The sequence below is a fragment of the Sebastes umbrosus genome, chromosome 20 (assembly GCF_015220745.1).
Source record: "Sebastes umbrosus isolate fSebUmb1 chromosome 20, fSebUmb1.pri, whole genome shotgun sequence".
Taxonomy (NCBI): Eukaryota; Metazoa; Chordata; class Actinopteri; order Perciformes; family Sebastidae; genus Sebastes; species Sebastes umbrosus.
Window position 1 is genome coordinate 12243643 of NC_051288.1, and position 19633 is coordinate 12263275.

The 19633-nt window shown below is 39.1% G+C and overlaps 2 protein-coding genes across 6 annotated transcripts in view; one reads left to right on the forward strand and one right to left on the reverse strand.

Moving 5' to 3' along the window:
- Nucleotides 1-11621, reverse strand: tbc1d24 (TBC1 domain family, member 24). 3 transcript variants are annotated; one of them, XM_037755674.1, is made up of 8 exons: nt 11511-11621; nt 6042-7133; nt 5603-5617; nt 5261-5419; nt 4712-4775; nt 3856-3951; nt 1608-1854; nt 1-1304 (listed from the first exon to the last, which is right to left on the reverse strand). In XM_037755674.1, the coding sequence occupies exons 2-8, from the start codon at nt 7025-7027 to the stop codon at nt 1150-1152; spliced, it is 1722 nt and encodes a 573-aa protein (XP_037611602.1). In that variant the 5' UTR covers nt 7028-7133; nt 11511-11621; the 3' UTR covers nt 1-1149. The 3 variants fall into 3 exon arrangements, with proteins under 3 accessions (XP_037611602.1, XP_037611603.1, XP_037611604.1); XM_037755675.1 differs by lacking the exon at nt 11511-11621 and adding an exon at nt 11332-11459; XM_037755676.1 differs by lacking the exon at nt 5603-5617.
- LOC119479752 (alpha-1,6-mannosylglycoprotein 6-beta-N-acetylglucosaminyltransferase B-like) overlaps nt 11323-19633 on the forward strand; it is a 23321-nt gene continuing 15010 nt past the window's right edge. The window contains exons 1-4 of one of the 3 annotated variants that reach the window (XM_037755671.1): nt 11327-11460; nt 16771-16832; nt 17279-17334; nt 19488-19603. In XM_037755671.1, coding sequence (XP_037611599.1) covers nt 17309-17334; nt 19488-19603 — 142 coding nt within the window. In that variant the 5' untranslated portion in view covers nt 11327-11460; nt 16771-16832; nt 17279-17308. Of the gene's footprint in view, nt 11461-16613; nt 16833-17278; nt 17335-19487; nt 19604-19633 lie in introns of all 3 variants that reach the window. The other 2 variants (XM_037755672.1, XM_037755673.1) reach the window with 2 other exon arrangements.

Genomic DNA, 19633 nt, shown 5'->3' on the forward strand with positions numbered 1-19633 from the left:
TCTATTGAAAGCATATTGCTGTATTTTCACATGTAGGATACATCTGTAGTTACTCAAATGATATTTCACTGGAGCACATGTTTGAACATACAGATACAAACAGGGTGTATAACCCCCCAACAATACTTCGCCAACAGGGCACAATTTTGGACTTCTTTTGTAACCATCTTCACACTGGAAAGGACGGATGTAGCAGGAAAAGGGTAGGAAGAAGAAGAGAAAACTGAATTTATCTCCATTACTTGTAAACCACATACATCTCTTTTTTTTTTCTTAAAAAGTTTCTTCTGTTATTCACATTAATATACTTTACAAAGGAGGAACCGCCACTCGTTCAAAAGAAAAGCTTTGACATACGGTGCAAAATGGCAACACTCAAATTCACCACTGGTATTCACAAACATTTACCACATTAATTCATCAGCAGATCTCCCACGTACTGTAAGTACAGCAAATCGAAGTGGGGGTAAATGCGTCATCAGGACTTGACCGAAAACTTAGTTGACCTGTAACGTCACTACGTCCATCTCAGTTTTCCAACATTTTTTTAAAACATCTCACCAAATAAACTTCACACATTTTTAAACATTATCGCCTAGTTAATCATATTTTTTAAGGACTGCAGCGATAGCTAGACAGTAAATTTGGCAGATTGAGCTGAACCACAGAACACAAAAGACTGAATTTACATTCAGAAATTCAAATGTTTCAGCTCGGCATGAACATGAACAAACCGCATCCAATATATTAAAAAAAAATGTAAATAAACTGGCTTCATCAAGAGCTGATCCTGACTTCTTTCATACACCAGACACTTTAAAATAATTAGCACACCATGATACAAATCTGTAAATTACAAAAATAAACACAAACATTTTTGTTCACACGTTGAAAATTTGGATTAACTACATTAATAAATAAAAAAGAGTTAATCATATATGAATTTGAAGGACGGACGTAGTTCTGTTTGCATACCTGTGTTTTCCACCTCTAACACTTTGCTGGACATTTTCATATCTGTTTTTAATCTTTAAATAAGATTTTCTGCTTTAACATGATGAAGTGTTAAAATGCATGAGCATGAGCATGAATATGCATGTATGGATCTACATGTATGTACGTGTAGTGTGTGTGTTTGTGTCTACAGCTTTATGAAGCCATGGCATCCTGGAAGCCCCACGTTTCTAGCAGTGAAACCTGGAAGCTCTCAGCACACAGGGGCGGGTTGTCGAAGGTGGCGCACCTGCCAGCGCGCCCGTGGTTGAGCTCGGAGTCGATGTAGAGAGCGTTGCCGTCGCCTCCACCTGATCGAGCACAAGGGCACACAGTGTGTATAAGTTAGTAAGTACAATTAGCATTTCTTCTAATGGTTTTCACTTGAAAAAAAAATCCCACCCTACGATTCTCTTACTCTCACAGTACATTGTTAAATCAAAAATGTAGTGTTAAATGTGGGGAAAGTTTAATGTTAAATGTGTTCAATGAAAGTTGAAAAATCTCCACTGTGGCTGCTGCATAACTGAAAACCCTCTACGTTTCTCTACCACATAAAAAGAGAAAAGAAATGCCAAAAACACAACAATAAGATACGGTACTAATCCACTCACCCACTATGATGGAGTCAAAGTTGCCGGCCATGAACATGGAAGTATTCTTGGAGGTGAGGTTGAAGTGGCGGGCGGAGAGGAAGGGCGACAGCTCTCCGACGGGTTTCTCTGGCTGCTGTAAGACATTGTTGTCGGAGTTTTGCCCCTCAGAGGAGGCTGTGTCTTCCTGGCCCTGAGTCTTGATGGAGGAGGCCAACTCAGGGTGGTTGATCACCACCCACTCGTAGCGCTCCATCTCTGGCTTCATCTAGCGAGGGAAACCGCCATTCATTTTCGATTACACAACTGAGCATCACACATTGAACGGAGTAGTACTGCACATTTAATTACATGAGAACAAACACCTATTTTCTTAACGGTATCATACGGAGCCTATTAAGGGTAACCGTGATCATTTTTTGGAGGATTACTTCTGCGTTCCCTCGCAATAACTTATCTTTTTCCATTCCTTCTGAGCGATACAACATGTCTATCTGGCAGTGCATACATGATCCATACTGCGGCGTTGCCCTGGGCGGACTGAGTGGAAATAGACGTACTGCATCGCTCAGAAGGAATGGAAGAAGAAAAGTATTGCAAGAGAACGCAATATATATATTGCAAGGAATGCAAAAGTAGTCCTCAAAAAATGTCTTGCTGTGACCCTTAATGGGCTCCGTAGTATCACACCTATACAATGTGACAATAATACTATCTTAAAAACCCTGATAATTAACACAAGAGATACTTCATGCATGAAATGACTTGACTACTATTTTGCTTTGGCAAAAAAATATATGTATATATATTAGGGCTGTCAATCGATTCAAATATTTAATCGCACATTTTTTATCTTTTAAAAATGTACCTTAAAAGGGAGATTTGCCAAGAATTTAATGAGCAAAAATGCTTGCTGCAAATGTATGTATTTTTTTATTATTGGAAATTGATTAACAACACAAAACATTGACAAATATTGTCCAGAAACCCTCACAAATACTGCATTTAGCATACAAATATGCTCAAATCATAACATGGCAAATTGCAGCCCAACAGTTAACAACAGCTGTCAGTGTGTCAGTGTGCTGACTTGACTATGACTTGCCCCAAAACTGTATGTGATTATCATAAAGTGGGCATGTCTGTGAAGGGGAGACTCGTGGGTACCCATAGAACCCATTTTCATTCGCATATCTTGAGTTTAGAGGTCAAGGGACCCCTTTGAAAATGACCATGACAGTTTATGATGTCAGTATCTTTACTCTAGCTTTAACACTGAGCCTACTACAACCTTCGAAAGATCGATTGCGTTAAAGAAATTAGTGGCGTAAAAACGAATTTGTGTTAACTTTGACAGCTTGCATTGTATGTTATTTATCTATAAGACTCTACTACAAAAACTTCCTCATTAACTCTGCTCTGTGGTCTCATATAAATACTTACTGTCAGGTCACAGGATATTGTAACTTTAGCTGTACCGCATGTTTAAACTGAACTCTGAAGAACTGATTTCAAATACTACGCCCTTAATAATGTAAGCAGCTGCAAAAAAACAGTGAACCTAAAATCAATAGACTATACCTAAATAGTTGCAATTCCAATGGCAATTGCTTTTCTTAACTGTAGATGTTTATTCTTGTACACGGGTCTCTCTTGAAAAAGAGATCATGATCTCAATGAGACTACCCGTTTAAATAAAGGATTAAATGAAATAAATAAAAAAACATCTGATAGACGTCATCGGTCCTTGCCGACTGTCTCCATTTTCTCCTGGTGTCAGGTGAGGGCCGGGCCAGATACTACTAGATCAAGTTACGGGAGTTTCCGATCCGTGTGTGCTTTAAGTATTAGTGCGTGAGATGATGACGGTATTTTCTGGCTCAGGCAGCCCACAGCTGAGCATCAACACGGATACCCAGTAAATAATTCATTCAGAAGGCATTAGAGAGCCGGTCTGTTGTGCTATTTCTAGCCGAGGTGTTATTAATATCACTAAAGCTCAAAGCAGAAGAGCAGGATGTGTGGTTGTTTTTGCAGACATGGCAATGCCAATAGGGTTAATTATGACCTACTAGGCAGGCTTTTCCAGTGACACTGAAATGTGAAAACAGAGTGGATGGTGCCATCTGGTGGCTATAGTGTGGTACTGCTCAAAATAAAAAACATTCCCTTCAGTTGATCCCCAGAAACCTTCTTCAGATTTACCTAAATAAACAAACAAGATATTTCTTTTGCTGAAAGGAAACACGTAAGTCAAGTATAAACTCACCCTGAAGACGAAGCACTCCCCTGTGCCAAAGAAGCTCAATTTGTTGCCTCCTCTCTTCCGCTCCTCCCAATCTGTGGACAGGAAGGCTCCACACACCTGAGGCAAAACAACAGTGGGTTTATCTCTTTGATATCTCTGCAACGACTTCATTCTCTAAAACACTTAGAGGACGGTAAGTTAATTAGTGGAAGATTGCTCTCTGTAAGCTGCCAATGTTCGTGCTGAGATCTGTTTGTAGCACCATAATCCAATCATATGACACCCGTTGTAATCACAACCTCTGACACCAATTCACAGAGTCCAGGACGAGAATAAAACCGGAGTCCATTTTGAAATGCACGAAGCTACTGTGAACCTTTCTAATAATCACTAACTGACTAACCATGTGCAGGTCAGTACAGAAGTGCCTGTAGTACACACTGCAATCGTTTTGGATTTTGCTGACCAAACATGAGTGCAGCTGCAGTCAGCAATTTACTAACATTTCCCCTTTTGACTGATATCCAAAAGAGTTTGAAATAGGAAGTGTCTAACGGTTTATGAGATGGTTACAAATACGGCTTTGTTTGGAGTCCACTTCTGCTCACTTTGTACCAAATGTCAGAAAGTAAAGCTGAGCTCATAATATAAGTTTTACGTAATATTTAACACTATATTTGGCTTTCCATAGCACCTGATTATTAGGATAGTTGACCGATCTGAGCTGCATCAATATTATCATCAAATTTCCAATGATATGTTATCAGGATGTAATCATATCCTATTTATACATTTTCCATCATAATAATATGCATTCTTAATTCCTTTCAACATGGGGGAATTATGGGAGTTTGCTGTCTGTGTAAGTGTTGCTTACATCGCCATCTATGGTCCGGATGAGGAGCAGCGTGGGTTCGTAGCCTTCACAATGTGAGTAGAATCTGGAGGGAAATGTGACAGTTTAATTCAACTTACTTTATATACTGTACACTTAACACTGGATCCAAGGATCAGCACATGTGCTTCTTAATTACTTTATTAAAGACTAATTATATCTGTTCCACAATGGCAGGCCTGCTGGTTACTGCAGACAGTCTGTTCTGTGTATAGAACAGGTTTAGGTATAAAAGGTACAAAACAAAATCAAAAAAGCTTGACAAATCGTCATCTATTAAGTTACCTGTGTTCCGCGTAATATAAATAGTTAATGGAAAAAAAGACAACTGACTTCATGACAGCAGTCTCCACATCTTTTCATTATTTGCAATTTTTTCCCCCCTTCTTTTCTGGAATTATTTTTATTGCTTTACAGCTTTTGCGTTTATATTTCCATTCAGCCTTTTGTCCATAAATCAAATTCAAAGGCTCAATGCAAAAGCAGCACCCTAAGCAGCCAAAAGCTGGATTAATGTGTCGAAGGTGATACCTGTTCAGGCTGCAGCCATGGGTGGAGGTTGTGAAGAGGAGTTGTGGTTGGCACAGGGCAAAGCGCTCGGGGATCCACGACCAGATGTCCCGCATCTCCTTGGCGCTGACGATCTCTGAGGAGAAGGTGTCGGGGTTGAGTGCCAGCTGCACGTTCCGCCTGGAGAAGCCAAGAAATAGGAACACAGGAAGAGATGGAGAGGCACAGAGTGTGAGGCCGATCGCACAGTTGGTGATGCATAAATCTTTATAAATAATCCTTTGATTATATGATTGAGTGAAGGAGCGCTATTTGAAAGAAATGCAGATGGATGTGAAGAGTAGCATAGAGAAGAGAACCCACCTAGTACTGTTGGAACTGAAATAACCAATGCAGTAAAAGCAGGAGTGAAGTGAAGATGAGACACAACATGGTGGAAGGAAAGACGTGGCAGAAACCAAACAAAAAGGAAAACAAGAACATGTGAGACAAGGATGCAAGAGCAACTTAAACCATTTCCCAGAGCATGCCAGAGTATAAAGCTTAAAAAGAACAGGACATTCAAAATTATATAGAATCTGCTGAGCTGAATAATTATCAAATGAGATAATAATAACAAAAAAAAATATTATAGATCAGCAAGATATCCATGTGATGGATTCTACTGTATACCTAGTATAGAACTGAAACTAGGTGTACAGTAGGTGTGCCAAGTAAGGTCACTAGAAGCAGCCTATTTTCTAAATAAAAAAGGCAACAGATTGCTCAATTCACCACATAAGAATCAGATTGTTAACTATACCGCTTCTGTTTGACAGTGATTCCTTTCTGCTGCAGGGACTTTTCATTTGTGAGCTGCAGCAGGGTGATCTCCTTCCGGCTAAACATGCGGATGGAGAAGGCCTTCTCTAGCAACTTGTCGGGCGTGACGGTGGAGGCGATGCCCTTGACGAAAGCCTGAATGTCCGCCTTGACTTTGCTTGAATCCTGCTGCTGGTTGCCCTGGCCTCCCTGAGCGCCTGCTTTATGCTTGCGATAGAACTTGAGCAATGCTATGGCCACGCGGAAGAGGACTTTGTAGCCCTCCACTAGGTAGACGTCCAGGACCCTGACCACGTGGCTGAAAGGCAGGTCGCCCCACACCCAGCGCTGCCAGTCTGAGTAGACTTCGAGGACATCCTGGGCTGTGGCCACGATCAGTTTGTGGGCGGCTGTGCAGTACTTGTTGGCCAGGTCGCCGAAAGTCATGCAGCTAGACTCGTAGGCCAGGAACGTCTGGTCCAGCAGGCGTCTGCCGGGCTCGTTGCAGGCCAGTATGCGGCTGACATGCTCGAAACACTGAGCCTCGTCTGTGCTGAAGTGCAGGAGCAGTGACGCAACAGCCGGTAGTGACGGGCAGTGGGAGATATCTGGGAACTGTCCAGCCACGCAGTTGATAATCTGGTGGGCTGAGGCTACTGCCTCCGTCTTCAGGCTGTACCGCGGCACAGGACTTCCATCCACAAACTCTGGAAGTGGGAAGTGGGAGGAGGGCTTCTTAGTGGCCGCATTCCCCACAATGTCACGATACACTTCTGCATCTGGGGTAACCGTGCGACAGGGAATGGCTTTGATGAGCTGCTGGTAGACTTGCGCCCGTAGCTTGTGGTTTTTGGCCCAGTAACCCTGCCGTGCCATCTGTTTGAACTCTTTCAGGTCTTTACAGTCTACCTTGGTGGGCCCGCTGCTCTTGGCCAGATCACCCATCTGGTTCCAGTCCACGAAGCTGCCATAGTCTTCTTCAGCCATGGTGCTGGAAACTTGCTGGACTGCCTGAGTGGGAAGAGAGGAGGGACGCTCTGGGGTGTTGCTAACCTTTTGCTAGCCTATTTTTCTTAACTATCCATGATGGTTACTGGAAGACACAAAGGAAAAAAAGAGATTAATGTGTATCATCATAAAAAATAGATAAATAACTGCAAAGTAAGCAAAAAAAAAAAAAGATAAATGTTGTAAAATCTCTTCAACCTACAAACAAGTCCTTGGTGAGTTCTACAAGCCTATCAGTTCCTATATAACTGGCTACCTCCTAGACTATGACATCAATTAGTTGAGGATAATACATAGACTTGGGATAAGACTTATAAGTAGACATAAAAGATGCTTTTGCAACAAGTTAGAATGGACGTATTACAAAATGGACACAGCAAATCTGTACTGTAAAACAACATAAGCAAATGTCACTAATCAGATTTGTGCTCCGGTTAAGATCTTCAAATGGAAAAGAGCATGTACATGATGCATTTCATCTGAAGCGAAAACAAGTAAATCCGTAGCTTGAATGGAATGCAGTGCAACTAAGCTATCTTAGTGATACCATGACAGCCACAAAACAACTTCAGATGTCCTGTGATGCACACAAATATGTCAAGGGCACATTTAATTGGCCGGGCAAAGTTTGATATTAAAGCAATTAAACTGGGATCTCTCATGGTGAGGGAAATACAAACTTTGTGTATGCTGTAAAAGTTATATATTTTAAAAAGGGACTGTGATACAATAAATCAGATCATTTCCCGCGACGCTTACCCACAAGGTAAATGGAGATGCATGTCCAAAGATCATGTGCAATATACAGTTTACTGAGAATGGTTGGCATACCGCATCGAATCATGTCACACACACAAGTCACATGGAGATGCATGTCCAAAGATCACTCGCAATATACTGGGAATGACAGTCATAAAATCATCACATCATTTCACATTGCCTTACAACAAGTCACATGGAGGTGCATACCAATATATTACTGTATGTACTGTAAAACTGGAAACCTAAAGTTTATGGTGAGTCTGTAGAGAGATTAACTGTCCTACTTTGTGGGTATGTTTAACTAAGTGTTGCCATTTTACATTTGACAAAGGTAGACTTGAATCCAGACCCAGCAAAAGGACTTTAGACATTTTAGTCAATTAGGGCTGCATTTAACGATTTTTTTCATTGTAGATTAATCTGTCATTTATTTTCTTAGTTGTTTGGTCTATAACTAGTCAGAAAATGGTGAAAAATGTCGCTCAGTGTTTCCCAAAGCCCAAGATGACGTCCTCAAATGTCTTGTTTGGTCCACAACTCAAAGATATTCAGTTTACTGTCATAGTGGAGTAAAGAAACCAGAAAATATTCACATTTAAGAAGCTGGAATAAGATAATTTGTATCCTTTTTTTCTTAAAAAATTACTCAACCTGATTAATCGACTATCAAAACAATTGGTGATAAATTTAATAATTTAATAGCTTGCAGTTCTAGATTAAATACGTTGTCAGAAACAGGCAATATACGCTCTCAATTCTAAGAACACTTAGATGTACGGAGGTCCACTGAACCAAAGCCAAACTCAACCCATCATGTGTGCATACATACATACATACATGGAGGCATGGTAGCATACAGAACTTACAGCTACAGTAACTTAAAATGCTGCTGAGTAAGACGCCAAACCCCACTAGCTTAGGTTCCATAAGGTTCAACTGGCCAGCAATTAAACATTAGTCTAGCTAATTTAACCTTGGGCCACTTACCCCATGATGACAAATTAACTCTGCATACTGTACAGGAAGGCTTGACATAAACAACAGGATATTGGTGCTCTGGCCCTGCGGAGTAGAGTAGCATCCATGCCAATATGACTCAAAGTGGGGTCCGTGGCACTGTGTCAGGGGGTCCGCAAAGCAATTTGCTATACATTATAAAATTGTGCTGTATCATTAAAAAGGGCATATCTGCAGATGGAGACCATTTGCACCAATAACACAAGCATATTGTGTAAATTACTCCCACACACGTTAGCTTTGGGCCAATGGAAACTCTGATATGATTGTGACACACAGCAATAAGTGAATTATTTTTTAAGTTAAAGCACTTACTTTAAGTCAATTTTTGGTAAGTTTAAATGTCTGGATTTATTAGGACTGTGTCTGTCTTGCTTCTGTTCATTTTCTGAAAGCTTTACGATCAATTACTTGAAATGTGGGCTATAAATTACAGTTGTTCCGATACGGATACCAGTATCGGTAATCTGTCCGATACCGCCAAAATTCGTGGATCAGGTATCGGAAAGTACGCCAGTCTAAGCACCTATCCGATACCATAATTTATCAACCCAGAAAACAAATCAACTTAATTAACCAGAAATCAATTCTTCTTAGTAGTAGTAGTCAGAGCGAGGAAAATGTCAGCCATTTGAGAATATTTCACAGTAGTAAATCTGTTAATGTATTACAAAGGGTTTAACCTGAGCCAGGTATTACAACAAAGATAGTAATCATATCAAATCCATTCATGGTCAGTAGTAAACAGCTGTTTAATAATAACAACAACAACTAGGTGTATTTTTATCACGCTGGTATCGAATCGGTACTTGGTATCGGCCGATACCGAAAGTTCAGTATCGGAATCAGTATCTGGAAGGAAAAGATGGTATCGGATCATGTCTTCTATAAACGCTGTCAAGTTGAGTCCAAATGCAATTTGAATAAAATCCTCCTCTGTTTAAAAGGTATATCAGTGGTATTAACATTTAATAACATTGCGAATTCCCCTGCTGTGGAACTAATAAAGGATTATCTCATCTCATCTACTCATGATTCAAACTGGAATGTTATTCTGTTCATCACTATGAAACAGGTCTTAAGTATTTAGGTTGAAACGTTTTAGAATACAAATACTTCCAATGTAATCTAAGAGTAGAAATGGTAGTAAGCATGTGGTTAATCGGTGTTACGATTAAGAGCGGGTCCTGCCCTGTAACGGCTCCCGGGCCCTAAAAAGTCTGAGAAACCATTCTCTAATGTTATGAATACAGTATGTATTGTTTATTGTTTATTTGTTTTGCGCAATTTAAGACTATACAACATAACAAAAAAATAAATGAATAATATAAAGTGCAGGAAGAGGCAAAAAAAACACTGGGCTTATCTGAAGCCTCCACCTAGAGACAAGATTAATATAAAGAAATAATATGATTACATAATAGTGATAAACAATTAGGACAAGATATATATAATAATAACAATAAAAATACAGTAAATATATAAAAAAAGACAAGTGTGTGTATGTGTTGCATGGAAGTGTATGGTTAGTGTTTGTGAGGAGGATCATGATTTAAATATCTATAAAGACTTCTTCAAACAACATTGCGAATGGGAAAAAATAAAAAAAACATAAAAACAGATATAGATGTATCCATCCTGATCCTGAAAAGAGGTTAGCCTGCTTAACTTACATAATGCATATGTATATTAGTCTACACATACAGGCTACCATCTGTACAATAGATGAGAAATGACAATGAGTTGGCAGCTACACTGCATATTGCATAGAATGAGCACTAACAGCTCCCATCAGTGTGTTCATGCAATTTGCTCAAATCCTTTGCAAAAATCTGCAAAAATACTATAATAAAGCTATATATCTATTGCAAATTAAATGTGAACACTTTATGCACTGAATGGAGAAGGAAGCTGACTACAGTAAAAGCTTATTGGTGGTGGTGCTGGCACATTATTAAACTGTCCCTCTGCACAACTGGACATGACAGGGTTAGGTAACGTTGCTGTAGGCGAATCAAGCACTTTGGAGGAGAAAGCAAAATGCACATACAAAGACATTTAGCAGAGAAATGGCTAACGTTACAGTGTCTGCCACATTATCCCTGAGTTGTAGGTTAACATTACAGTATCTGCAAAATGCACGCAAAGCTGCATGAACTGTAGTCGTGTATATAACCTAATAAACGTCAGCTAGCCATGCAGAGGTGATAGTAACCTGTGCACACCGTGGTGCACACGGCTCACAGGGTATTTAACAGTAAATCTGATCCACCCTTTTCCATTCACACTTGCCAAGTTAGCATTTGCTGTAGCATTAGCTAGCCCGCAAGCTGCTCCTGTCAGTGCACGTATAAGCAGCTAACAAAAACCTTAAACCAGACACACACAGAACAAACTAGCAGCCTAGACACACGAAGCCATGCACATATCAACCGAGTAACCATAACAACCTAGTATTAATAATGTGTTGCTAAGGTTACAGCAGCAGCTAGCATGAATGTTACCGCTTCATCTGGTCCGCGGGCTGTCTGTCTGTCTTGGAGTTGTGATTTCGGCTTGAATTTGTGGGAAAAGCGATGCATTTAAAACACCAAGGAAGAAGAATAACCTCTACTGCTCAACACTGAAGACTGGTAAGCAAATGATAAGTAGCTGACAGCGAGTAAACTGCTGTTATCCTTACCTGGATGGAGAGATGTCTTGAGACGAGCAGCAGTGTTCATATTAAGTTGCCTTCGCGCATGCGCAGTGGCTCCAAACCTCGTTACGGTCTGTCAGTGATGCTGGAGCTGCAATGAGGGGCTCAGGTGGGCTGCTTAGAATAATATATACACTGTTTATAGACACTTCTCTAATGCACAAGAACTTCTATTAGAAAACAATTTGACGATTTAAAGAGGGTGAATTAAGAAAAACAACTAGATTATATATCCACATACCTCCATAACACTGTTAAGAATTTCCCAGTAAAATAACAGTAAAGAACTGGCAGCAGGGTTGCCTTTATGTTACTGTAAAATTAACATTATTATACTGTCGCTGAAATTTACAGCTTTGTACTGTTAATGAAAAATACAGTTTGAACTTTTTTTTTATTAATTTCACAGTATTTTACAGTTAATTTACTGTTTAAAGATACATTATATAGCTGTTTTTCACCTTTCTTTTACATTATCTTAATGATTTGTTTTAATGCACTATTTAGGTTGTATTTTTTACATACTTTTAATAAACATTTGCCGAGATGAATAGACTTAGCAGGTTACAGACATAGGAATAGTCACACTAAATACAATTAAAGGCACTAGTTAGGAAAAAGGCTATAATAGATTTATAATAGAATGTCTGTCTATAGCTGGCTACAAGCACAGAATGCAAACCATAACAACATGTGAGTGAAGAACGGAGCTAATTCACTGATTTTACAATCATGTACAATGTACAAGCCTCACATGTGCAGATCAGGTCCCAGAATTCAAGAAATACTGCATGAAACTGTTACTGATGATACTTTAGACAGTTGATCAGCAGTAAAGTGATGTTTTTTAAGAATGCATTATAGTTCAGTTCAAAAACGGCCTATGAGCGTAATTTAACAGGTTTTCTTTTGTATTAACAGTAAAGCACTGTTTTTAGCAACAACAGGTTAATACTGTTGAAATCCTGCTGTAAATTAACACCAATTGTTTACAGTGTAGGCTTACTGCCGTATAGGAACACCACAAGATATTAAAACCCGTAAGATTTACACAAAATTAGTTACTATATGTGGTACAAACATAGTTTTAAAGTGGGACGAATTCCTGTTTGATCTTTTACTTTCAACATCTACAAATACTAAAACAAAATACTTATTTGGAATATTGAGTGTAGCTGCTAGAAAAGCAATTACTAAGAAATGGCTTAAACCAGATACCCCATCATTGGAGAACTGGTATGATGTAATTTATGAAATATTTGTAATGGAAATAATTACTTTCTCAATGAGGCTTCAAGAAACTAAATTTGAGGAAATTTGGAAGCAGTGGAAAAAGTATATTTCCCCAAAATGCCCTTCTTTTGTTTATTTTTTATTTTTTTCTAAATGTAATTTTTTTTATTATGATTTATTTTATCTTATTATTTTACCTTACACTTTCACACTTTCAAAATGTCCCCACTGCTGGACTAATAAAGGAATATCTTATCTGATCTTATGAAAAGCACCCCATGTTCTATTTGAGTGTTCTATAATTTCATTGGTCCACTTCATATTTGTATCTAGCTAAGTATGTTTATGTAAATGTATGAGTAAAACCAAATAAAGGAAAAACAAAATGAAAAAAAAAAAAGATAGTAAAACCAATAAAATTGTGCACCAAACACAAATATTATGCAGTTTCTTTCATGATTTATTTCTAGAAGCCAATTTTTCACTGATGTGATCAGGTTACAATGCAGATCAGATCACAGTATCTGATTTTTCTTGTTTAACTTGCAGACTGTGAAATGAGTGATGGCACTGGGACAGGACAGGAAGTAGCCTACCACAGCGAGGGCAACAAACCCTGCTTTTGTCCTGTGCTCAAAGCAACCCGCCAAAACACAGCCGTCCAACACATGACACTTATTACTGCTAATTAAATTGTGGAGCCATCATTGCCTTCCAGGACTCAGAGTAAAATGTTGTTCGGCCTTGTTTTGTCCCTCGTAAACACGGCTGATGTTTTTCACGTCCTAATTTACTACGACCTTTTACTGCAAAATGATATGTGTGTGTTTAAGCCTTAGCCAAAGATTTAGCCCCATTTGGCTGGAAGCTTACTTCAATAATAAAAGAGAAATCCATCAACATCTCGGCATCCATGACACAATATTAGACTTCTTCATGATTGTGTTTTGTCTCTCTTGAAGATGCACGAGTTCCTCATAGCCAAAGGGGACGCCCCACAACCTCTGGCTACTTTAAACAGCTTGTGCTAATCAATTTGGCACTAAAGTATGTTGGAAAGAAGAGCGCAACCACCATGTCACATGATAATCTGCAGAAACTATGATGATTTCACATTTCTCTCCACAGTCTAAAACATAAAACATGTATTAGTAACCCCAGATGCATGTAAAATGGATGGGTGTGCATGCAAAGTGTGTGTGTGTGTGTGTGTGTGTGTGTGTGTGTGTGTGAGAGTGAGAGAGAGCGACAGATGGGTGTAAAGCCAGTAAGCCTTTAGGTCCTAGCTTATGGAGGTTTATGCTCATCAGATCCTGCTTCTCCTACACACACTGTGTGACATCACTCCAGTAACCCCACCCCATCCTCCTGTCTCACATGTACACACTACTGAACACACGCAAAGAGGCATACAGGTGCACACAGACTTGTTTACACCCGTAAGACGACACAGAACCAGGACCTGAAACCGACCTGAAAGATCTGGCCAATCCTGTACCAATTAGTAAAGTAGTCCCCCTGGGGTTTCACTCTAAATACAACTTAATTAGGGAGTTAGACATACAATGATGTTTGTACAATTAAATAGACATCTATAGCCTAGAGAGATTTACAGTATGTGTGCGTGCAAAGTGAAATGTGTAGTTCTTTTGTCTCTCGGCGGTTGTCCTCGAACAAGGCAGTAAGTTGCACTGTGCAGCGGGCTAAACAAAGCCTAAATACATATTTATCCACAAAAACTGCTAATTTTGCTAATTCATAAATCTGTAAAAATTAAACCATTTGCCAGTGACAGCTTTTCAAATGTGAGGACGTGCTTGCTTTTCTTTGCTCTTTTGTCTTTTTGCCGTTCATCAGACAAATGTGCAAAAATGTATATAAATAAGCATAACATAAGGCATATGTTAGGGTAATCGATTAGTTTATTAATAAAACATAATCAAGAGATAATCAATGATTAAAATAATCTTTAGTTGGAGCTCTCGAAGTCATAGATCCCTCTCCATATACGGTGTGATCTGTAGAGTCTAATTGCAGCTAGAAAGCTTCCTGTAGCCTCCACTTGGCAGGTTTATTTCAACTGACATTGGTACTGTCAGCCAATCAGGGTTCATTGTTGTGGCTGCTTACTTGTTCAGGGGAGTTTGGTACAATACGGCATCTGGGCCCTTAATTCGACTGCTAATTGTGTTCATGGCCTTTTTTCTAAGAACTCCCCTGTTTGTAGCATCGCTGTGTGTCAGCTGATCCAGCGACATATGTGTCATCTCTATCTTTATCAAATGGGATGTTGTTAATTAGCTGGCGTGGAAACTTTCGACTTGCTGTACGGCGCTGTGTTCTGCAGTCCTCCTAATTACTGTTACATGTTCATTCTCATGATCATCCTTTTCAGAAGCCAATTTTTAATAGATCACAATACCATTTTTGTTTCTGTCATCTTTTTCAGTTTTTTGTAGAGTTCATTTGCTTTGATTCGAGTACCCAGAGTTGGATTTTTTTTCCCCTCAGTGCTTTAAGAATTCCCTTTTCTTATTCATTCAACCTATAATTATTATTATTGTTTTTTTTTCCCATTACCATTATACCATTTTCTTTTTACAATTATTTACTATTATTTTAAAATGCACTGAGATAGAGACCTCATTTACAATATAGGCAAGTAAAAAAATATCAAACAAACAATCATAGCCACCAAGAAACACCAATAGGAAACTTAATAGTAAATAAAGCAATTATAATTTAAGGCAAATTAATCAGCTAAAACAAAAACAACGGGAAGTTAAATGGGATAAAATTTGTAATTTAAATTGCCTCAATAAGCTTCGAAGCAGAGGACAACATGTTTTATTATTGTAGAAGAAACCAAAACGTTTGCTCACAGTTTAGCCACATGCTATTCAAAAGTTACCTCCACATACCCGTAGATCCAATAACAAGGATACTTGTACTCTGTGACTCTTTCAATATTTGTAACATTCTTAGTTTAGTAGAGATAATGATATTATCAAAATCAATATTTTTGGCTCTAGTGAAAAGCATGAATTTCGTTTTATCTGTATTAAGGACTAATTTATGATCGAAAACAGCAAAGCAACAGTAAAGGGATTTAGCATCCGCATTACAGTACAAAATAGAATCATCAGCATAAAGATGTATATTACACCAAGTTACAGAAGAAGCATAATTTCTTCCATAATTTCCAGTACAGTCTCTGCTCTGCAAGAACACCTTGGCATTATGGCGCCCTCTTCAGGTACCTGGGTGACTCTGATCTGTCGACCTGTGTGGCTTTTCTACTTAAATCCAATTTTAGTGCTTTGTCACCAAAAGTGCAATTTGTGCATGATTTAATAAACCAATATTGTAACTAAAAACTACAGCTGAAGCTTAGTGAAACATACTTATCTTTTAATATTGTGAGACCCCTTAATAACTTGGTTTCTCTCTCATACATTCCCATTCTAGCACTTCAAAATGAAACCTCCAAAGACATAAATCTGATAAAAGTCTGATTGAAATATTTGACATCTGTGTTACGACCCAGTAAATCAGAATTACGACTTAATTGTTATCTATAAAGTTTCCACTGGGTATTTTCCTGGGTCTATTATTACGCTTACTATTGTCACTGTCATTAAATTTGTACTGTCTTTTGTCTGTATTGTGCCATTCAGTGCCAGAGGTTTGCACCATTTGAGCTATTTAAATGAGCTCCCTGCTTGAGTATCAATTCACAACCGAGGCTTAAGTCTAGTCGGCAAAGACTGAAAGAAACTGTGTCACCCAATAGCGTGGGCTCCATTGTATCCGTGAAAGGCCTAAGCAGCACTCTGGGTATTGTTTTCTTTAAAGGGGAGTCAGGTTACCTTGACAACCGCAGGATGCCTACCCATAGGCCCTGAGACAGAGAAAAGACACGGCCAGAGAAGGAGGGAAAGAAAGCGAAAAGAGACAAAAAAAGGAGGCGAGATACTTCCCAGCCCCGACTTTATTTCCCTTTTTTTTTTAGTTTGTGTGTTTTGAAAAACAGGCCTGATGGTTGCCAGTGGGCTGGGACGGAGACCCAAGGAGGTGAGGATGTGTGTGTGTGTGTGTGTGGTTGTCCATGTGCTGGTTTGTCTTGTTCGCTGAGCTGTTGACATCTCTGTATCTGTCTCACATTGACACACAGCAGCAGTTTGTTTTTGTTTAAGTTCAGTATTTCTGTCAGTTTATAATGAACATGTTTAACACACAGGCTGAAAAAGGCTTTCATGCAGTCATGCTGGTAACAGCATTACTTGAAATCTATTTATGCCTTCAGACTTCATTGATGCAATTCATGGAATGTGTGACCATTCATTTGCAATATAAAGTCTGAAGACTACAAGAGACCTTTAGTGCTTAAACCCAAAAATGGTGGTGGTGTAATTGTTTATCAAAAGTGCAATCGTGTTTTTCTCTGCCCAAGACATAACTACATTTATTACTGAGCATGTTGAACTTACTGGGATTTTGCAATGTCTTTGTTTTGACAGTGAGATCCGGTGTCCTGCAAACAGAGGGCCATGCATGTTGCACTGCGGCCACGCAGGTAAGGCTCAGCATCGCTAGATCAGTGGCCAGGATGTAGTAAAAATGTACAGTAGAGAGTAAGTAACTGATGCACCGTGCCTCATCCATGCCCGCCCCTGCAGTGTGCACCGACATTTTGCTTTACTTATTTTAACTGGCTGAAAGCAAAACATTGCAAATGTCTTTCTCATTTTGAAAGCTGATAGCATAATGTGTAAATGATTATATCCGTAATTACATTTTCCTTTTACGTGAAGCTGGACCTCCCCAGCACATGACATCACCTACAGTACATATATACAAAGTAATCTGTTTTAAAGAGGACCTATTATTCTTTTGTGCTTTTTTCCCCCTTTCCTTTAGTGTGTTATATAGTTTTTTGTGCATGTAAAAGGTCTGCAAAGTTACAAAGCCCACACGAAAGGGAGTTACTCTCCCCCAGAGAAACACTGCTCCTGAACTGTCTGAAAACATCTTGCTTCAAGTCCCGCCTTTTCTTCTGTAACGTGATGATGTCACCAAGTAACACATTTGAATGAAAATTGTCTAGCAGCTAGTTTGGCACGCCCTCAAACAAAGCTTGTTAGAGCGAAGCTGTAGCGGAGTCCGAAGAGTTTGGTTCGGTTGACCAATGACGTTTCAGACAGAGGACGTTTTTCGAACAATGAAGCATGTAAACACGTTCTAATAGAGACCCACCTGAAAAAGAGCATATGTCCTCTTTAACATGATCTCTCCTGTGCAGCTTTACAGCTCTGCTACTTTTCCGTAGTAACCAAAGACGTAATGTTGCGATGAGTGCTCTGACATCTTTGATGAAATGCCCATTGATAGAATGAAATGGAAATAATTTGTTTGGATCTGAATCTGGAGCTTTATAGGCACAAGGGGAGCCTTGAATCTATTTGTACATGTACTTGATTTTGGCTACGCCGTGTTTCTTCGGGTAAGGGTGGGTGGGTTTACTGGCCTGATGAAAGCGAGAGCGAAGCGACTGCTCTCTCCGCACCAGTTAAGCCGAAGCTGGGAGCCCATGTGAGCGGTGAGCAGACACATGCTCCTAATGGCACATCACGCTTCAGATATTTGTTTTGACACACCAGGGTCCTCACGTGAAGTCATGGAACAAGTTAGTTCTCCATGTATTTGGCGAAAGGCGAAGTCAGGCTGGACGCTTTTATTGCATTAGATCCGCTCATAAAAATCAAATATATGAAGTTAAAAGGAGATTTAACTGGTTGGTTATGACATAAATTATTAAAAGGTGTCCTTTTATGTCATGTCCAATACGTGGCTCATAAATAGTGGCTACTAAGAAAATATATTGATGACATATCTGGGGTTGTTTACTCTACTGCGTATAGCCTATCCCACAGCTGTGTATGTGTTTATTAAAAAAAAAGATGATGCATAAAACTGGGCACAAGAGATTGAGAAAATAGAAATTATAATTTGATTAAAAATATGTAGGCTACCCACATATTGAGTCAGCTGTATAACCTGAAATTGAGAGTGTGCTGAACACTAGTTAGCAAGTGAGCAGGCAAGTTAAAAGTAAAAGTTAGATAAAGTTAGCTAAAGAATAATGGATAAATGAAGTAATGAATAGATAAATAGTTCGGTAAATGTAATGGATAAACAGTTGAAATAGTGAGGTAAAAGTAGCCAAATGGATAGGCTGAATGGTTGAAGTGTGTTAGATGGACTACAGTAGCTAAAACCATGGCTCAAACTAATGAATAAACAGTTGAGATAGTTAGCTCAAAATAACAAACAGTTGAAACAGGTATCTATTGGACAAATGGTTGAAATAGCTAGCTAAAAGTAATGAATTAAGAAATCAAATTGTTATCTTAAAGTAATGGATACATTCTTGAAATTGATAGATTAAAGTAATGGATGAATGCTTGAAATTGTGAGCTTAAAGTGATGGATAAGTCTTTGAAACTTAAAGCTTCTGCTCTCCAAGATAGAAGTACAAATGCAAACTTGACCAAACCGACCCAAATATAGTTCAATCACATAAGAAATATTGTAACAAAAAAACACGTATAAACTGTGTTGAATTGCACCATGGGGTACTTGAGTTCAGACAAAAAAGGGGTTCGGGAACCACTGACTTGTTTGCTTTAGCATTTCAAGAGGTTTTTCTGTGTGTATTGTGCCCTCTAGTGGATGCCTGGTGATCTGCTTGTGTCTGTCTGTGCTCACCCTGCTGCTCCAGAGCCTCTGGGTGCCACTAGAGATGACCAGGGATGAACCTGCTGGGAGGTCACCTGAGGAACAAGGTAAAACACACACACACACACAGTTTAGTT